The 16,884-nt window shown below is 57.2% G+C and overlaps 1 protein-coding gene across 1 annotated transcript in view; it reads right to left on the bottom strand.

Moving 5' to 3' along the window:
• The window catches only part of BCR (BCR activator of RhoGEF and GTPase), a 119,655-nt gene that overhangs the window by 21,065 nt on the left and 81,706 nt on the right, over nucleotides 1–16,884 (bottom strand). The window contains exons 7-14 of the mRNA XM_004592034.2: nucleotides 16,388–16,440; nucleotides 14,103–14,243; nucleotides 7,359–7,480; nucleotides 6,146–6,314; nucleotides 4,174–4,293; nucleotides 3,372–3,447; nucleotides 1,461–1,565; nucleotides 767–841 (exon numbers count right to left, since the gene is read on the bottom strand). Coding sequence (XP_004592091.2) covers nucleotides 767–841; nucleotides 1,461–1,565; nucleotides 3,372–3,447; nucleotides 4,174–4,293; nucleotides 6,146–6,314; nucleotides 7,359–7,480; nucleotides 14,103–14,243; nucleotides 16,388–16,440 — 861 coding nt within the window. The remainder of the gene's footprint in view (nucleotides 1–766; nucleotides 842–1,460; nucleotides 1,566–3,371; nucleotides 3,448–4,173; nucleotides 4,294–6,145; nucleotides 6,315–7,358; nucleotides 7,481–14,102; nucleotides 14,244–16,387; nucleotides 16,441–16,884) is intronic.

A 16,884-nucleotide genomic window follows, 5' to 3' on the forward strand; every position in this document is an offset into this window, starting at 1 on the left:
CAGTCCAGGACGGCCCAAAGCCTTGGGATCCTGCACCCACATGGGAGACCTGGAAGAGGCTTTGGATTGGCTCAGCTCTTGCCATTGTGGCCACTTGGGGACCGAATCATTGGACGGAAGATCTTCCTCTCTGCCTCTCCTCCTCTCTGTATATCTGACTTTCCAGTAAAAGTAAAATAAATCTTTAAAAAAAGAAAGTAAAGGTTCATCCAAGAACTGGCATGATGGCTCAATCCTACCCCTGCAAGTGCCAGCATTGCATATGGGTATCAACCTCTGCCCTGCCTGCTCCACTTCCCATCCAGCTCCCTGCTTGTGGCCTGGGAAAACAGTCGAGGACGGCCCAAAGCCTTGGGAACCTGCACACGTGTGGGAGACCCGGAAAACGCTCCTGGCTCCTGGCTTTAGATTAGCTTAGCTCTAGCCACTGCAGCCCCTTGGGGAGTGAACCAGCAGACAGAAGATCTTTCTCTCTGACTCTCCTTTTCTCTGAAAATCTGACTTCCCTATAATAATAAATCTAAACAAACAAACCCAAAACCCTGGCTCTCAGGTGCCCTGTCTGCTGCCAGTCCCTGAAATGACAAGAACCGCCTGCAGGGGGTAGCACAGAGCTGGTAAGAGGTGGCAGGGCAGGAGGACAGTGGGGCACCGACACCTGGGAGCAGTTGGCCAGGCTTGCCTGGCAGCCACAGAACGCCGTCCCTGGTTGTGCCAAACCATGCCTCTTGCTTCCCTCCCCACCCCCTCTCCAGAAGCTACCTACTTGAACTCTGCTTAAAGCCGGTGGCCGAGTGGACGATGACATTCAGGAACCCGTAGAGGCCTGGAGATTCATCATCTGCGTGAGAGATCAATGGTCAGCTCCAGGCCAGGGAGAGGGAGGTGGGGAGTGACAGCCTGGCTTGGCCGCAGTCTCAGCTGTGGCATGGACACCGTGGGGGCTGCCAGCTGCTGGGAGCTGCTGCAGTCCCAGGGTTGAGCTGGGTTCACAGCACCGGAGTAGGTAAGGGGTGATAGGACGGACACAAAACATGGACAGAAGCTGGGAAGGTTCCAAGGGCAGTGCTGTCACCTGGGGGAGGTGTGGGATGTGTGTCGCTGTACCTGTATGTGGCTGTGCACGATGAAGGCATGCCTGTGCAAGCACATGTGTGATAGGCAAGGTGTCTAGAGGAGGGGGGGAGGGATGGGACAGGGGAAAGGTGTGTGTGTGTGGGGGGGCATGGTAGGCACGGAGAGTGTGATCAGCAAGAGCCTCGTCCTGGGCCTTGTGACCAGGGTCAGAGGTATCTGTTTCCTCAACCTCCAGGCCACAGCTGCCAAGGCGGGTGGAAACGACTGCCAGGAGTGGGCCACAGGCCCTAACGGGCACATCGAGCCCTCCTGAAGGGGGTCCAGGCTGGCCACAAAGATGGCTCTGATGCGGCCCCTGGGTCTGGTGGCCCCTATCCTCCCACCTTCCTTGTTGATGGTCAGCGGGATGCTGTGCACCGTCTGCAGCTTCACGCAGGAGTTGGTGAGCATCTGCAGCTCCACGGACGTCAGGGAGAAGCTTTTGAAGCCTGAGCGGGTGGGAGAGAGAGAGAAAGATACTGGTCATGTCTGCCCTTTGCCATCCCCACGCCCGGGCCGCTGCACGGCCTCCCCGTGCCCCTCCCCACTCCTGCTCCTTCCTCATCACATCCCCCCTCCCCTGCCTCGAGAGTGCTGGGGAGCTTCCAGGCTCTCTCCTGATGAGTCTGTGTGGACAGCCCAGAGTGTAAGGGCGGGACCTTCACACACACACACACACACACACAGGCCAGTGCAGCCCAGAGCATGAAGGTGGGACACACACACACACCCCCCAGAGTGTGAGAGCAGGACCCTTACACACACATATATGCCTAGGCCAAGTATGACCCTATCGGAATGGCTCCATGCTTGGCTAAAGCCACTGGGCTCTGCCTCTGGGAACAACACTGAGCCAGGAACAGCTGCTGCCATGCTGGCTACAGGCTGAGTCCCTGTGTTACAATGGGCAGAAGCTCCTAGCATCACCTCCAGGCCATGGTGGGACTGGAGGGCAGGGGGTTGGGGAAGCCGTAGTTCAGGCCAGGACAGGGACACATGGGACCCCCACTAGCCCAGGCAGCCCTGTGTGCAGCAGGTGAATCCCGAGTGTGGCCGACCCCACCAGAAGGAGGCCCCAGTGCCCAGCCTGGCTCAGGAGGTGGGAGGGAACAGGGTGGCTGAGCCTGGGGACCAGGTGGGCTCTGCTTCCTTCAGCCCTCTTTCTAGGAGGCAGCAGGGGTGTCACTGGGAGCTCAGGAGATGTGAAGACGGCATAAAGCAAAGAGGGGTTGATGCAGAGAGGAGGCCGCTGGCCCTGCACATAGCCACCCATACCTGGTGTGTGAGGGTAGTGGGGAGGGGTTTGTGGAAGAGACCTGGGTGGGTAGCAGGCAGGAAGCAGCTGGGGGGAAATTCAAGAAAGAGGGGATTCAGAGGGGAAATCTGGAGAGCAGGTGGGCAAGTGAAAGCGAAGGGGACACAGTGGGTGGAGGGTGGGGTGGGGTGGGGACATTGAGGTCTGGGAGCCAATCGGGGCAGCTAAGCACTGTGGCTTAGCAAGTTAAGCCTCTGCCTGTGATGTTGGCAGCATCCCATATGGGTGCTGGCTCAAATCCTGGATACTCCACTTTTGATTCAGCTCCCTGCTAATGTGCCTGAGAAAAGCAGCAGAGGACGGTCCAAGAGCTTGGTCCCCTGCCACCCATGTGGGAGACTCAGAAGAAGCTCCTGGCTCCAGACCAGGCCCAGCCCAGCTTCGGTTTGTTGCAGCCACTTTGGGGACTGAACCAGCGGATGGAAGATCTCTGTCTCTTCTCTCTCTCTCTATAGCTCTTCCTTTCAAATAAAACTTTAAAAACATTTTTGTTTGAGAGGCAGAAACTGAGAGACACACAGAGCTCCTATCTGTTGGCCCATTTTACGGATGCTCGTAGGGCTGGGCCTGAGGCCAGGGAGCAGGGAACTCAACTGGGTCTCCCATGGGGAAGTGAGGGTGGGGCCAGGGGCCTAGCTACTTGAGTGATTGCCACTGTCTGTGTCCCTGGCAGCCTGTCCTGCAGGAAGCTGGAGTCGGGGCTTGAACTCAAGGCACTCGGATATTAGTGCACAGGGGGTCTTTCGCAGCTTGGCTGGTACAACACCTGTCACCATCTTATTTGCTGCATTAGCATATCAGGAAACATTTCACTTGGATAAGAAAAGAAGGAAAAACAAAAGGGAAAAAACCCAGACAGGTTTAAAGCTGTGGGAGCAGGACACACATCCAATGCCGGTGGACCCCAGGGATGCCCAGGGACCCCGGCCCAGCCACTCACACTTCTTCTGCTGCTCTCGAATGTTCTCCCGCCACTCAGCACGCTCGTAGTCGGAGGAAATCAGGAATGTGTAGCTCTAGGGCGGGAGAAAAGGGAGAACATGCACCAGCTATCTCCACCCCTGGCCTTGTCGGGCAAGGGCCCTGCCAGTCCTTGCAGCACTTGGCTCCCCCTTCCCCTGTGGCACTGAGCTGCCAGCCAGCTGAGCTCCCTGTCCCGCCCAGAGCATGCCTACCCCGAGCCAGGATTGTCACTTCCAGCCCTTTTAGCCTTGGCTGCCTGGGCTGCGCCTGGGGCCACAGCGCCCGTGCTCTGCACACACCTGCCTCTGGTACAAACCCTGCTTGTCTGAAGCATGCTGGGGCTCGAGAGGAGGGTGGGTGGTTGATGCCCAGGGCAGACAGCATGCAGGTGAGGGACCCAGAGGGCTTGCCAGTGGGGGTGCAGGGGGCTTGTGAGGGTGGGCTCTGCGGTGGGAGGGGAGGGCAGATGCCACTCCGCATCCGTCTCTGTCTCTCTCCCCTCCTGCAGGGCCCGCTGTGACCTCTGCCCAGCTCCAGCCACCTGGTGTCAAATACTGAAGAATGAACTGTACACTGACTGTATATGAGCAGGGGTCAGGAGACAAGGTGTCACACAGAGGGCAGGAGGGGCACAGGTGTGGACAAGCCTCCCTCTGCACCACAGTTGCAATGTGCCCAGTGGAAGGCGGGTCCCCGGCAGGTCTCAGCCATTGGGGGAGCTGATGGGAAGCAGCTGGCGGGAGGACCGGGGAGGCCACGGGGAGTGGGGCGGCGCTCACCTTGCCGTTGCGGTTATGCACCCTGAAGGCCATGCTGGGGGACATGAGCAGCAGCAGCGACTCCTGCTCAGACAGCTTCTTCTTCAGCCGCTCCACGGCCTTGCTGCCCTTGTTGGCCCTCTGCGGGGGTCGGGGAAGAGGCCGAGGCTCAGCTCTTATGCCCTGGGCTCCTGGGCATCCTGCTCGTGCCTGGATGAGTCCTGGCACCCCTATCTCCGCCTCGGAGAAGGACCCAGAGAACTCTGTATGTTGGTCCAGGGGGGCCTGGGCCAGTCGCTGCCGGTGCCCTATCGGGGACAGAAGTGACCCCTGCACAGCGGGATGTGTCAACAGGTCTTTGTGGAAGGAACTGAGTCAAGACTTCCACCACTGTCTGCAACTTCTCTGGGCTCGGACCACATCCAGGAGCCAGTGAGACCGAGAGGGCTCTCAGCTCCCCTCCTGAAGCCACTACTCCTCAGGGGAGAAATGGGGGGACCTTGCTGTGATCCCTTGGGAGGGGCCCCGTTCCTGACCACGGACTGGGTGGAGCGCATGGCAAGGACAATTGCCATCGTGGCACCAGCCCTGAGGACTTGGCACTGGACCCCTTTGTCCTGGCCCGAGGCCACGCCCACCTGAGTGAGCCCCTGCCTCTCCCCCATCTGTTTCCAGCTTGCACTGCTGCAGGCTGGGCGTTACGGGGGAGCTGGGAAGGAAGCCCCATCCTGCTGTGTCCATAGCAGCCATGTGTGTCTGCACCAAGGTCCAGCCTCCCAGGGACCCCCCCACTCTCCCCGACTGCACCTGCCAGAGCTGCACTACAGGTGGAAGATTAACCCGTAGCACCACAGTGTGGTCCCTCTGCCCACAAACTTAACCAGCTCTCTGCCCATTCCTTCACACAGCTAAGGCCGCACAGCACAGGCTGGAACTGTGTAGGTCCACTTACAAGCAGATGTTTTGTCTTTTTTTTTTTAAGATTTGTGATAGGGCTGGGCACAGTAATCTAGTGGCTAAAGTCCTTGTCTTGTATGTGCCAGTATCCCATATGGGTGCTGGTTCGTGTCCCAGCTGCTCCACTTCCCACCCAACTCCCTGCTCGTGGTCTGGAAAAGCAGTAGAGGATGGTTCAAATCCTTGGGACCCTACCCCTGTCTGGAGCCTGGAACTCCCACCGGGCCTCCCATGTGGGTGGCAGGGGTCCAAAGACTCGGTCCATCACTCGCTGCTTTGCCAGGTGCATTAGGAGGCAGCTGGGTCAGACATGGGACAGCTGGGACTCCAACTGGCGCCCATATGGGACACCGATGTTGCAGGCAACGACTCCGTTTGCCATCATGCTGGACCCCAAAAGTGAAATTCCTAAGTCAAGATTTTCACAAATCTTATGGGGTTCCAGGTTCTGTCTGCCTATCAGTGTTTCTCTGATTCCCAAAGAACGCACACACAGATTTCTGCCTGTGCAGGGTACGGTACCACCAGCTGCTGAGCTGGGGCCGGAGGCCTGCCCTGCCTTGTCTGGGATCTGCAATCTTTGAATTTGGTTCCCTATTGTGGCATATCCAATCTAATCTTATCCTGGCATATCCCCAGCCAGGATTTTCCCAGTGACCCCAGAGAACACGAGCTTGGGGTCCCCAGCACTAGAGCCACGCATGGGTGGGTGAACAACAGACAGTGGATGCCCAGGGTCACAACGGGAACCTCAGGGTTGGTGTCAGGATCTACACACTTTCCGGGTGAAAGAGCCCTCATCCTGGGCAGAGGCCCGAAGCTGTCTGCAGCAGGTGTGAGAAGCTGTCCAGAGACCTGCATGTAAGCCTTTGTCACTTTGCTGTGACGTTGGAACTGCCACTCACTGGGGGACCCCCAAACCACCTGGTGCCTGGCAGTGACCAGACACCAGCACTCACAAGGGTCTGTGGGATGGGGGAGAGCAAGGGAAGGTGGGTGCAGAGGGGTAGAGGCCCATGGGGGCGCATCCCCTCACCTTCTCTCTCTGGATGTCGCTCTTGAGCTGGGAGATCTTGACCTTCAGGGCGTCCAGCTCCTCATCGGGCACCAGGGGGATGTTGGGAGTGGCCTCCGACTCATCCACCATCTGGAAGCTGAGGTCGGTGAGCGGAATGTACCATTTGCAGTCGTACTGCTGGGTTTTGCTGGCCAGGGGAAAGGAGAGAAGGTCATGATGTGGACTGTCTTCCTTTGGGTTCGAGGCGGTGCATCTGCCCTCAGATGCACACAGCGCAGATCCTGTGCAATGGGGGATTGGGGGAGGCCACACACAGACACTGCAGCCCCCCAAGCTCCAACGACTCCTGGGAACACTCTGCCCCTCCCCCAGGACCCTTGGACATTCAAGGGGACCCTAGTCCACCTTCTTCTGGGCCGACTCTTTCTCAGTAGCTCCCAAGGCAGCATGAGGCTGTTCCAGGAGGGGACAGGACCAATGCTGCCCCTGGAGCTACAGAGTCTGAGGAGCTACGATCTGTCATGGACAGTGGTACTTCTAGAAGTTCATGGAACTTGGAATTCAAGACACAGAGGGCAAACTGGAATCTGTGCATAGGTCTTTCATGATATGCATTTCCTGTGAATTTTGTGGATGAAAGAAGCACGCACGTGTTTCAAAAAAGTCATGCACCCAAGTAAGCTTGCATTTTAATTTCACTTCCCATCATCCCTCTGAACTCTTCCCTCTCATAATTCCCTGGCTTAACACATGGGGGAAGGAAGGCCCTCTGAGCTGACTGGTTAAACTGGTTGAGCTGGGCAATCCCAGAACTAGGGAGGAAGGACTCAGCTCTGGCCTGCTCCACTCCAACCTGGGTATACCTCACCCCCTCTCCTGAGGCCATATGAGAATCCATCTCTAGGCTTGGCGAGACAAGCGCAGGGGTCACCTGCCTGCCAGGATAGAATGGGGAAACAGACAGCACAGCAATCACCTAGTGATGTCTGCCACGGCAGGGGAGTGCCAGCCTTGTGCCAGTCCCTGCAGCCCCCTGGATTGTCACTCACTCTTCCCCAGGGACAGGTCCTTCCCGCCAAGGTGCGATTCCCCTCCCCGTAGCCCCAGGTCATCAATCCTGCTGTGGACTGTTACTAGCCAACCTCTGACCTTGAGCCCAACATCCTCTCCAGCGGGAAAAGTGGCACGGAAGAGCAAGGTACCCTGCCCTCCCCTGCTGGCTGTCACTCACCCCCCGCTCTGCTTCTTGAGCTTGGTGCACAGCAGCAGGTCGGTGAACAGAAAGACGTGGCGCAGCTTGCGGGCCCCCTCCACCAGCTCCACCATGAAACTGTCCTTCAGCAGCTGCCGGTGCTGCGGACACAGGTGAGACGGGCTCAGGCTGGGCCCTCCCAGTCCAGCACAGCAGACAGACCGTCTGGGATGCCCCTGACTGCCACACTGCACACGCACGGCAGAGCCCTCCGTCCAGCTGGTCGATGCACTGACAGAGGGTAGCTTCAACACAACCTCTTGTTGTGTCTCGGGTATTTCTGGTCCATGGAAAAGGTTGAGTGATTTGATGGGAGAGCACAGGGAGGGGGTATGTCGGACCTTGGAGTCTGGGGGTGGGGCACACAACTGTGTGATGGCAGAACTCTTCTGAAACAGGGCAGGCAAGGCCTGCTTCTCTAGGGTAGCAAACAAAGACCCGAAGTGGTCAGAAGCCAGCGTTGTCGGGGAAGAGCTGTCCTTGGAGGGCAGGGACCGTCACAGCGCAGTGTGGTCAACGCAGATCAGGGAGTTACAGAGGCAGTCTAAGGGGCAGTCCTCAAGATCACAGCAAGGGCAGGGCGAAGAGAAAACTTGGAGTTGGGGGGGCTCCCCTAGAACTGGGGCATGCTGGGAATTCCTCCAACTACCCAGCAGTGGCCCGGTAGCTCCTCCAGTCCATGCAAGCATGGTGCCTGCGTCCTTGGACCTCCTGTGGGCAGGTTTGTTTGCTCCCCATTTCACAGATGCAGTAACGACTCAGAGATGTCCCCCACACATACATACTCACACACCCACGTGTTTCCAGGTACTGCAAGAAGAGGTATCACCACTCACCGGCACTGCCCTTGGCTGCCCAGGGAGACGCCAGCTGGCTCACCTATCCTCAGGGATATCTCTTCCCCTTCTTACCCCCTCACCCTATGCCACAGGGTGACCTCTGCTGTCCACTCAGTATTGGCTGGGAAGGGTAGTGGGTGCTAGGGACAGAGCACACACAACAGGGGTGCAAAACCACAGGCTTCCAGCAGAGGGAGCGCTCATGCCGTGTCATCACACCGTGGCTGGGACAGGGCTGAGCTGTGTGTGTGGCTCCCCTGACCAAGGCACCTACAACCTGGGCAGCCCTGGCCTTCCTGCAGGGGCCGGGCTGTGGGGTGGGGAGGGCAGGGTAGCAGAAGCAAGCACAGGCTGTGCTAATTGTGTGTCTGACATGTCTGTAGATGGAGGCTACGTCACCAGTCTTTCACACAGGGCTTGGATCAAGAGGGGGTCCCGGCGAGAGGAGCTGAGGATGAATTGTGTGGGAGCTGTGAGCCCGCAAATGGGATGGAGGCTCCTGCTTGCCACTCAGCCCAGGGGAAGCAACAAGGCAGCGCATGCACCTGCTACATCTGGCCGCACAGTGGTGAGCGCTGGAGGCGACAGATGGCTCCTGGCAGCAAGGCACTGCACTCCCCGCTGCCACCAGCAGAGAGCAGGCTGCAACCGGCTCAGCCATGCGCCTTGGCCGCCAGTGCCTGCCCCACATGCATGTCTTCCTGACACACTGTGAGGACACAGAGTCCACAGGCCCCCCCGGGTGGCAGCAACTGCAGGCTAAGTCTGGCTCTGGACTGTTCTCTGGAGAGCCGCCAGGGTGGTCCCACTCATTCCCATCCACTCCCTGACCTGTGCTGATAACCCACAGCAATGGGTGGGGTGCAATCTTTTGCTCTCCCTCAGATCTGACAAAAGCAAGCCTTGCTGAAGGTCATGGTGATAGTGCAGGGAGGGCTTGCACCAGAGCCTGACCGCTGGGTACTCTGAGCCCGGGGTTCCTGGCTCCAGGACCAGGAGATGCGATTTTGTCTATCTGTCTCTTACTGAAGCCACTCTGGGGAGGGTCCCTGGCCTCACAGTTGAGCTAAACCAGATCACGGGTCCACAAGGGGGAAATCTGGGATATGGAAGCTGGATTTTTTTTTGGCGGGGGGGGGGTGGAGGAGGGGAAAGGCTGGGAGACAGAGAGAGACAAGGAATTGCCACGTTCTTAGTTCACTCCCTAAATGCCTGGTGGGGCTCAGGAAGGGAATGCTGACCCAGCGTGGAAGCTGGGAGCTGGCACACCACTCCATCCGGGTCTCCCATGTGGGGTCATTATAGCTGCCTACCAGGGTGTGCGTTAACAGGAGTGGAGCCAAGAATAGAATAGAACCCAGGGACTCTATGTGGGATGCAGGTGTCTCAGCCGGAAGCCAAGTGCCAGCCCAGACACCTGCTCCCAGATTTTCATGTTAAACCAGGTCAGCAGGGTCTTACTGATTCAGACCTGGAAAAGTTACAGGCAATGGCTTAGGCAGGGGATCAGTGGAAGGAAGAGGGGCCAAACTCCTGGCTCTAAGCATGGGGCCAACTTCGGCTCAGCAACCCCAGTCCCTCTCGTGGGCCCCAGAGCAAAGCCTGCAGCCCAGGGGAGCTGTGGGCAGGTGGCCTGGGTACGTAGGTTACAGAGATCTAGCAGGTGGTTGGGGTCTGAGCAATACTGCGGGGCCACTCTGCACACCAGCAGCTGAGCAGGAGGCTAGACCTGTTCTCTGGCACCTGCAAGCCTTCACTTTCTGGTCCCCAGAAAAAAAGGCCTCTTGTGGCTAATTCCAGGCCCAGGAGGGACAGGAAACCAGCTAGGCGGAGGGTGGGCGGGACCTGGGAAACAGGCCCAGCCGTTAGGGTTTACTGAGCACTTTCCAGAGGACCAGGCCCTGTGGGAGGACAGCGTGGTCCCAGCCTTGTGTCACTCCCCAAGCACAGCTAGGTCAGCAGGTTCCAGCTCTGTTCCTGCACAGAGAAGGGAAGGCCGGGAAGAGGCGAGATACGGGGCCCCTTTCCCAGGTTCTAATTCCAGGGCCCAGGGAACAGAGAAGCCAAGTTTTAACTTACAAATATCTCTGCTTTGTTTTAATTTATGTATATATAAAAGGCAGAGTTACAGACAGAGAAGGAGAGATAGAAAAATCTTCCATCTGCTGGTTCACTCTCCAAGTGGATGCAAGGGCTGGAGCTGGGCCAGTCCAAAGCCAGAAGCCAGGAGCTTATTCCAGGTCTCCCATGTGGGTGCAGGATCCTCTACTGCTTTCCCAGGCAACAAGCAGGGAGCTGGGTGGGAAGTGGCGCAGCCAGTACTTAAACCATATGGGATGCCGCTGTCACAGGCTGAGGCTTAGGCTATTCAGCTTTCTGGTTCGCAGTGCCCACTGGGGTTTCCTTCAGCTCTTAGGGGGTTCCCAAGGTGGAGCTAAGCACTCCCTCCAAGTCTCCTGCTTTTGAAACTGCAGACATGATGGGCACTGTGGCACAGTGGGTTAAGCCATCGCTTGGCATGCCTGACTGCATTCTGTATTGAGCCTGGGTTCCTCTGCTTCTGAGCTGGCTCCCTGCTAACACATCCGGGAGTCAGAAGTTGACGGTCCAAATATTGAAGGTCCTGTTACCCATGTGGGAGACTTTGATGACATTCCTGTTTCCTGGCTCTGGCTTGGCCCAGTCCTGGCCATTGTGGGCATTTGGGAAGCAAACCAGGGGATGGAAGATCCCCCCACCTCTCCCTGCCTTTTAAATAAATAAATAGGTAGAAAAGTAAATAAATCTTACAAAAACAAAACCTGTGGATATGGGGTGGGCATGTGGGCTAGTGTTTCCAAATGCTGATTAGGGGAATCAAGGTTAGGTCCCTTCCTATGTCAGCATCCCATATGGGCACTGGACTGAGGCCTGCTGCTCCACTTCCCATTCAGCTCCCTGATAACGCTCCTAGGGAAATCAGCAGATTGCCCAAGCCCCCTGCACCCATGTAGGAGACCCGATAAAGCTTGTGGCTCCGTTTTAGCCTGGCCATTGTGACCATTTGGGGGAGTGAATCAGCAAATGGAAGATCTCTCTCTCTCTCTTTCCCTCTCTGTAACTGGTCTTTTAACCGCTGGTTAGGACACCTGCACCACCATCAGAGCCCCTGGTGGTTGACTCCCGGTCCTGGCACCTGACTCCAGCTTCCTGCTGATGTAGACCCTGGGGGGCAACAGACAAGAACCCCAATAACTGAGGTCCTGTCACCCTTGTGAGAGAACGCGGGTGCGTGCCCAAATCCCAGCTTGTCTCCGTTGGTCATCATGGGCATGTGGGGTGCCAACCAGCAGAAGGGGAGCTCTCTCGTCTTCTCCCAAATCAATAAACACAAGTGGACATCAATCATGTGTCTGGGACCCACTCCTGGAGGCTGCTACTCCAGTTCTGGAGGGGCTGGGAGCCCAAGTCTCCCTGGCTTTCACCCCAGGGCTGACCACAGCCCCTCTCTGATGCACTTGACTCTCTTCCACCAGAGCCTCCCCACCTCTCAGCTCAGCCTGCGCTGCTGCCAACTCCCCAGACCCGCCTGGCTGCCAGCGTCCCTCCCTCTTCCACCACACCACAGGCTCCGGAAAGGGAGGAGGGCAGCTCCAGGCACACACGGGCTTGAGAGCCAGGGCTTAGTTGGAAACAAAACTTCCACTCCCAACCAGCCTACACACTTCCGAGTCTGAGAGGCATGCGGCGCGGGGTTTGGAGAAGCAGACAGGCAGCAGCCAAGCAGCGATGGGGGTTGGGGGAAGAATTCACAATCCAGCACTGGGGTATGCTCACTGGGAAGCGAATTCTGCTGAACAAAAGCACACACCCACCAGCCCCACAGGACCCTGGCCTGGCGGCACAACATGCCTGCAGGATGTCTGGTTGTGTGGAGGAGTCTGGTGGGGCCAAGGTTGGCATCTTCCTTTGGGGTAGAGTCTGCTGCTCCCCTTCCCTTTAAGAGCACTCTCCCCAGGACCCGCGGAACTCTGAGACCACGGGAGCCACAGCACGTGTCACAGCGTGACTCCTGGCCTCTACAATGCCTTGCCTTACCGAAGGAACAGCTGGGGCACCCAGCCCATGCCTGCAACACACCCCAGGTGGACAGAGGTGCTTTTCTTAGGGGATGCTACAAAATGGAGCCCCCTGCCTTGCTCATGGGGACCCCCATCTCATCCTTGCCAACCCCCCCCCCCAGGGGATGCAGAGGAGCAGGGCTGGACAAGCCCTATCAGTCAGCGTCAGGGAAGGGAATCAGAGCAGAACACACCTGTGGGGCACTGCGGCGGTTACCTGGCTTCCCCACTCGACCCTGAGCTGCACAATGGGAGGATGTATCTGACCCTACGTAGTCATCAAGAGACCCCAGCACGGGTTCCTTCAGTAACCTGCCATTTGGTGTCATGTCTCAAACAGAAAAATAGCTGCGGGGGTGGGGAAAGAAAACACTACAGGTATTTCCAAAGCTTTGCAAATTCTACCAGAACACAGCCGTGGTGGTGCAGAGGGTTCCTAAATGATGAGTCATGTCTGCTCCTGGACCAGCCATGGAGGTAGGAGGAGCAGCGCCTGAGGACAGAACTGATCGGCCTTCCTGGCTTAGCCACCAGTGAGGTCCGCCGCCCGAACCAGCCACCACGCAAGGCTTGGAATGAAAGGGTGGCAGGTCCAACCGAGACCCTCTCAGTGGCAAGTCGGTGGTTGGTTGCTGTCCAGGATGCTGACAAATCATGTGTAAGAAGGACATGAGCAGGCCCGGCAGCGTGGCGTAGTATTTAAGGTCCTCGCCTTGCACGCGCCAGGATCCCATATGGGTGTCGGTTCTAACCCTGGCAGCCCCGCTTCCCACCCAGCTCCCTGCCTGTGGCCTGGGAAAGCAGTCGAGGACGGCCCAAAGCCTTGGGACCCTGCACCCATGTGGGAGACCCAAAAGAGGCTCCTGGCTTCAGATTGGCTCAGCTCCAGCCGTTGCGGAATCATCGGACGCAAGATCTTCCTCTCTGTCTCTCCTCCTCTCTGTATATCTGCCTTTGCAATTAAAAAAAAAAAGAAGGACTTGAGCATGAGAGGTTGTGGGAAGTGGTAGACGGGGCAGGGACAGGAAGCTTCCAGGCTGAGGTGTAATATAAATGACAGACCCCTCCCCATCTTCCCCTTTGCACATCCTTAAAGCGGTGTTCATTAAAGAACAAGAAAGTGGGTTCCAGGTGAGACAAACTGGGGTCTCTAGTTGGAGGAAAAAAAAATCAGGGATTTTGATGGTACCAGAAATGAATGAAGGAGAAACAATGACGGGGCTCTACATACCCACCCTCAACACTGCCAAACATGCAGGAAGGGCTGGTCCCACCAGGGGTCCCTTCAGTGGCCTGAACACCTCCCAAGCGGCTGCTCACCCACTGCGGCTTACTCCTGACAGTCCGAGGGGCTCCAGGAGGTGACCTTGGTGTTGGAGGTGGGGTTTCTGCATGGTGATCAGAATGAACCTCCTATCCCCTAGAGACTGAGTCCGAGTGGTTTTGTGGGGAGCAAAGATCCCAGAACACAGACACGCTTGTTTCCTCTCGCCGGGAGATGCCCTGGGCAGCCCAGGTGGCGACTACCACCCAGTACACCAGACAGGCAGTGCCACTGACCTTGAGCCAGAGCCAAAACAAACCTCTCCCCTTCCTGTATCTTCCTCTGGGGGAACGCTGTGTTGTTGGCAATAGAAAACCACAAACCCGGGCAGTCACAGACCCGCAAGGCCATGAGTTTCCTGGGTCAAGGGGCTGGGTGTCCACTGAGGGTCCAGATGACCTGTGTCCTTCCGTGCCTCCCCCAAGCCTGGCTTTCCTCCCCCTTGGGGTGGAGCACTGACCTCGCCCTTCTTCACGGTCATGGACTGCCGGCGGGGTGTGATCTCCTCGTTGATGCTAGACAGGAAGTTCTGTGAGATGCGGAGGGCGTCCTGCAGCAGAGGGTGGTCGGGGTGGCTGGGAGGCGTGTGCTTCAGCAGGTCCTGATGGGAGAGTCCCATTAGACATCCACCACGGCGGAGAGGGTGCCGTGGGAGGACAGGGGTTTGTGACCCACATGCCCACACTGGACAGCTCCTGGAGCCTGCCAATTCCCCCCCAGAGGTATGGCTGCTGCTTCCGGGATTCCAGGTTCCAGGGATGGGGGACTAGGGAAGGGGCTGGACTCTTCTGTCAGGGCCTATGTGAGCAGCATCCAGGAGGCAGGCCCCAAAGGATGCTGTGAGGCACCCCTGCACCCACCCCCAACTGGGGCTGGCTGACTCTGCTGGGGGAAGGCCTTCCCAGACACTACCAGAGTCTTTACCAGCTTGCCTGGCCTCCACCCACTGCATCCAGCAGCACCCCACTTAGGCTGTTCAGAAATTATCCCCCTCCACTACCATAGCCCACATCATCTCTGCAAACAGAAACTGGGCCAAAGCAGTGAAGAAGGCATATTGGGGATAATGCTGAACGGGCTGGGCACCATCCTGCCCGGCTTCTGACCCCCACACCATGTAGGAGGATTGGGCTGACAAACCGACCAATAAATCTCACTTCTGTTCTCCCCTCTAGCCAAAAAGAGACTTCATCAGACCCACTCACACCCTGCCACAGGGCATCTAGGAAGAGGAGGTGGGGTTCCCCAAGGGCCCAGGTGGGACCACCTCTGTATGGGGAACCTGGGTGGGAGAGAAGGGCCAGCAGAGATGTAAAGGCCCCACCTTGGGTCCCATGGGAGAACGGGTAAAGCCACAGTCTGCAGTGCCAGCACCCCATAGAACACCAGTTCAAATCCCAGTTGCTTCACTTCCCACCCAGCTCCCTGGAAATGCACGGCTTAGGCCCCTGCCACCCATGAGGGAGACCTGGATGGAGGTCCAAGCTCTTGGCTATTATGGTTATTTGGGAAGTAAACTAGTGGATGGAAGATCTCGCTCTATACTGCGCTGCTTTTCAAATAAAGTTTTGTGCCAAAATAATATTCAAATATACATATTTTTTCTTTTTTCCAAATATACATATTTTTAACACTATTTATTTATTTTAAAAAATGTGCAGAGTTAGAGATCTTCCATCTGCTGGTTCATTTCCCCAGTGGCTGTAATGGCTAGAGCTGGGCTGATCCAAAGCCCAGAGCTTCTTCCAGGTTTCCCATGTGGGTGCAGGGTCCCAAGGACTTGGGCCATTCTCTGCTGCTTTCCCAGGCCACAGGCAGGGAGCTGGATTAGGAGAGGAGGAGTCGGGACTCAACCTGGTGTCTATATGGGATGCCTGTACTGTAGGCAGAAGCTTGGCTTGCATCATGGCACTGACCCTCATTTCCAAAACTTATGACAAAGAAAATCACATGTGCAAATAAACCCATACTTTGAAGCTCCAAAGGCACCCCTTCAGGGTTAGCACCGTAGAATAGCACACTACGCTTTTGTCTGCAGTGCCAGCAGCCCATGTGGGCACTGGTTTAAGTCCCGGCTGCTCCACTTCCCATCTAACTCCCTGCTAATGCACCTGGGAAAGAAGCGGAGGATGACCCAAGTCCTTGGGCCCCTGCACCCACATGAAAGACCCAGAAGAAGCTCCTGGCTCCCGTCTTCAGCACTAGCCATTGTGGCCATTTGGGGAATGAACCAGCAGATAAAAGATTCTCTCTCAATCTGCAATTCTGCCTTTCAAATAAATTAACGAAATATTAAAGTTGCCCTTCAGCAATTCCACACAGAGGTGGGGCGGGGTCTCCCAGCTGTACCCTCCTTCTCAGGCTGCAAGGCAGTGACCCAAGCTGTGCCCCACCACTTGGCTCACGGGCTCTGACCACTGTGCAGCTTCCCTCTGTGAGCCCCTTGCCTGTGGGACAGGATGCGTCCTCCCCAGCTCCCAGCCCTATCTGCACCTGCCTCGGGAAGGAGGAACACCTGAGGCCCCCTGGAGAGCTGCTTGTTTACCCTTTGCACCCCAGAAAGTAGAAACACCTCACTTCTACATACATCCTCATTAAAGGTGCAAGGCAGAGAAGAATGGGTAGGTTGGGGAGACGAATGTCGGGGCCAGAGCCACGGCAGGGCAAGGTGTGGGGGACAGGGGAGAGCACCCAGATGCCTTGGCAGGGTAGGGGTGCTGCATCACAGAGGGCCCTGGGACTCACATGAAGGACCAGCGTGCTTCTCGTCACCCGGTCCACAGGCTTGTAGAGCAGGGCTACAGGGAGACAGGCAGGGGTGAGAGGCGACCACGCTCAGACACGGCCCACCACCAGCTCTGCCCACTCCCCCCACCCCCTGCTACAAGAGCAAGGGGGTGGCAGCAGCCTTGCCAGCCCCATAGTCCCCCCAATCCCACTCGCCATGCAATGGCTGCAGGACCTGCTGGGAACGGCTACAGTTTTCATGGTGGAGCCTGGCTCGGAGCTGACCCCGCAAACTTGATGGTCATTGCTAAGAAGGCAGAGTATGTTGATACAACTCCTGCCTGGGTGGAGTACCTGCCAGTACTCCTTATAAGGACTAAGCCCCCCGCCCACCCACCGCAAACACACACCACCACCAAACCCTGCTCTCCAGTCTGGCTGGTGCCCCAGGAGGGCAGACCTACAAGACTGCACTTGAGGTCTGTCCCTGGGCTATCGATTTGGAAGCCTGACTT

This window comes from Ochotona princeps, chromosome 29 (genome assembly GCF_030435755.1).
Source record: "Ochotona princeps isolate mOchPri1 chromosome 29, mOchPri1.hap1, whole genome shotgun sequence".
Lineage (NCBI taxonomy): Eukaryota > Metazoa > Chordata > Mammalia > Lagomorpha > Ochotonidae > Ochotona > Ochotona princeps.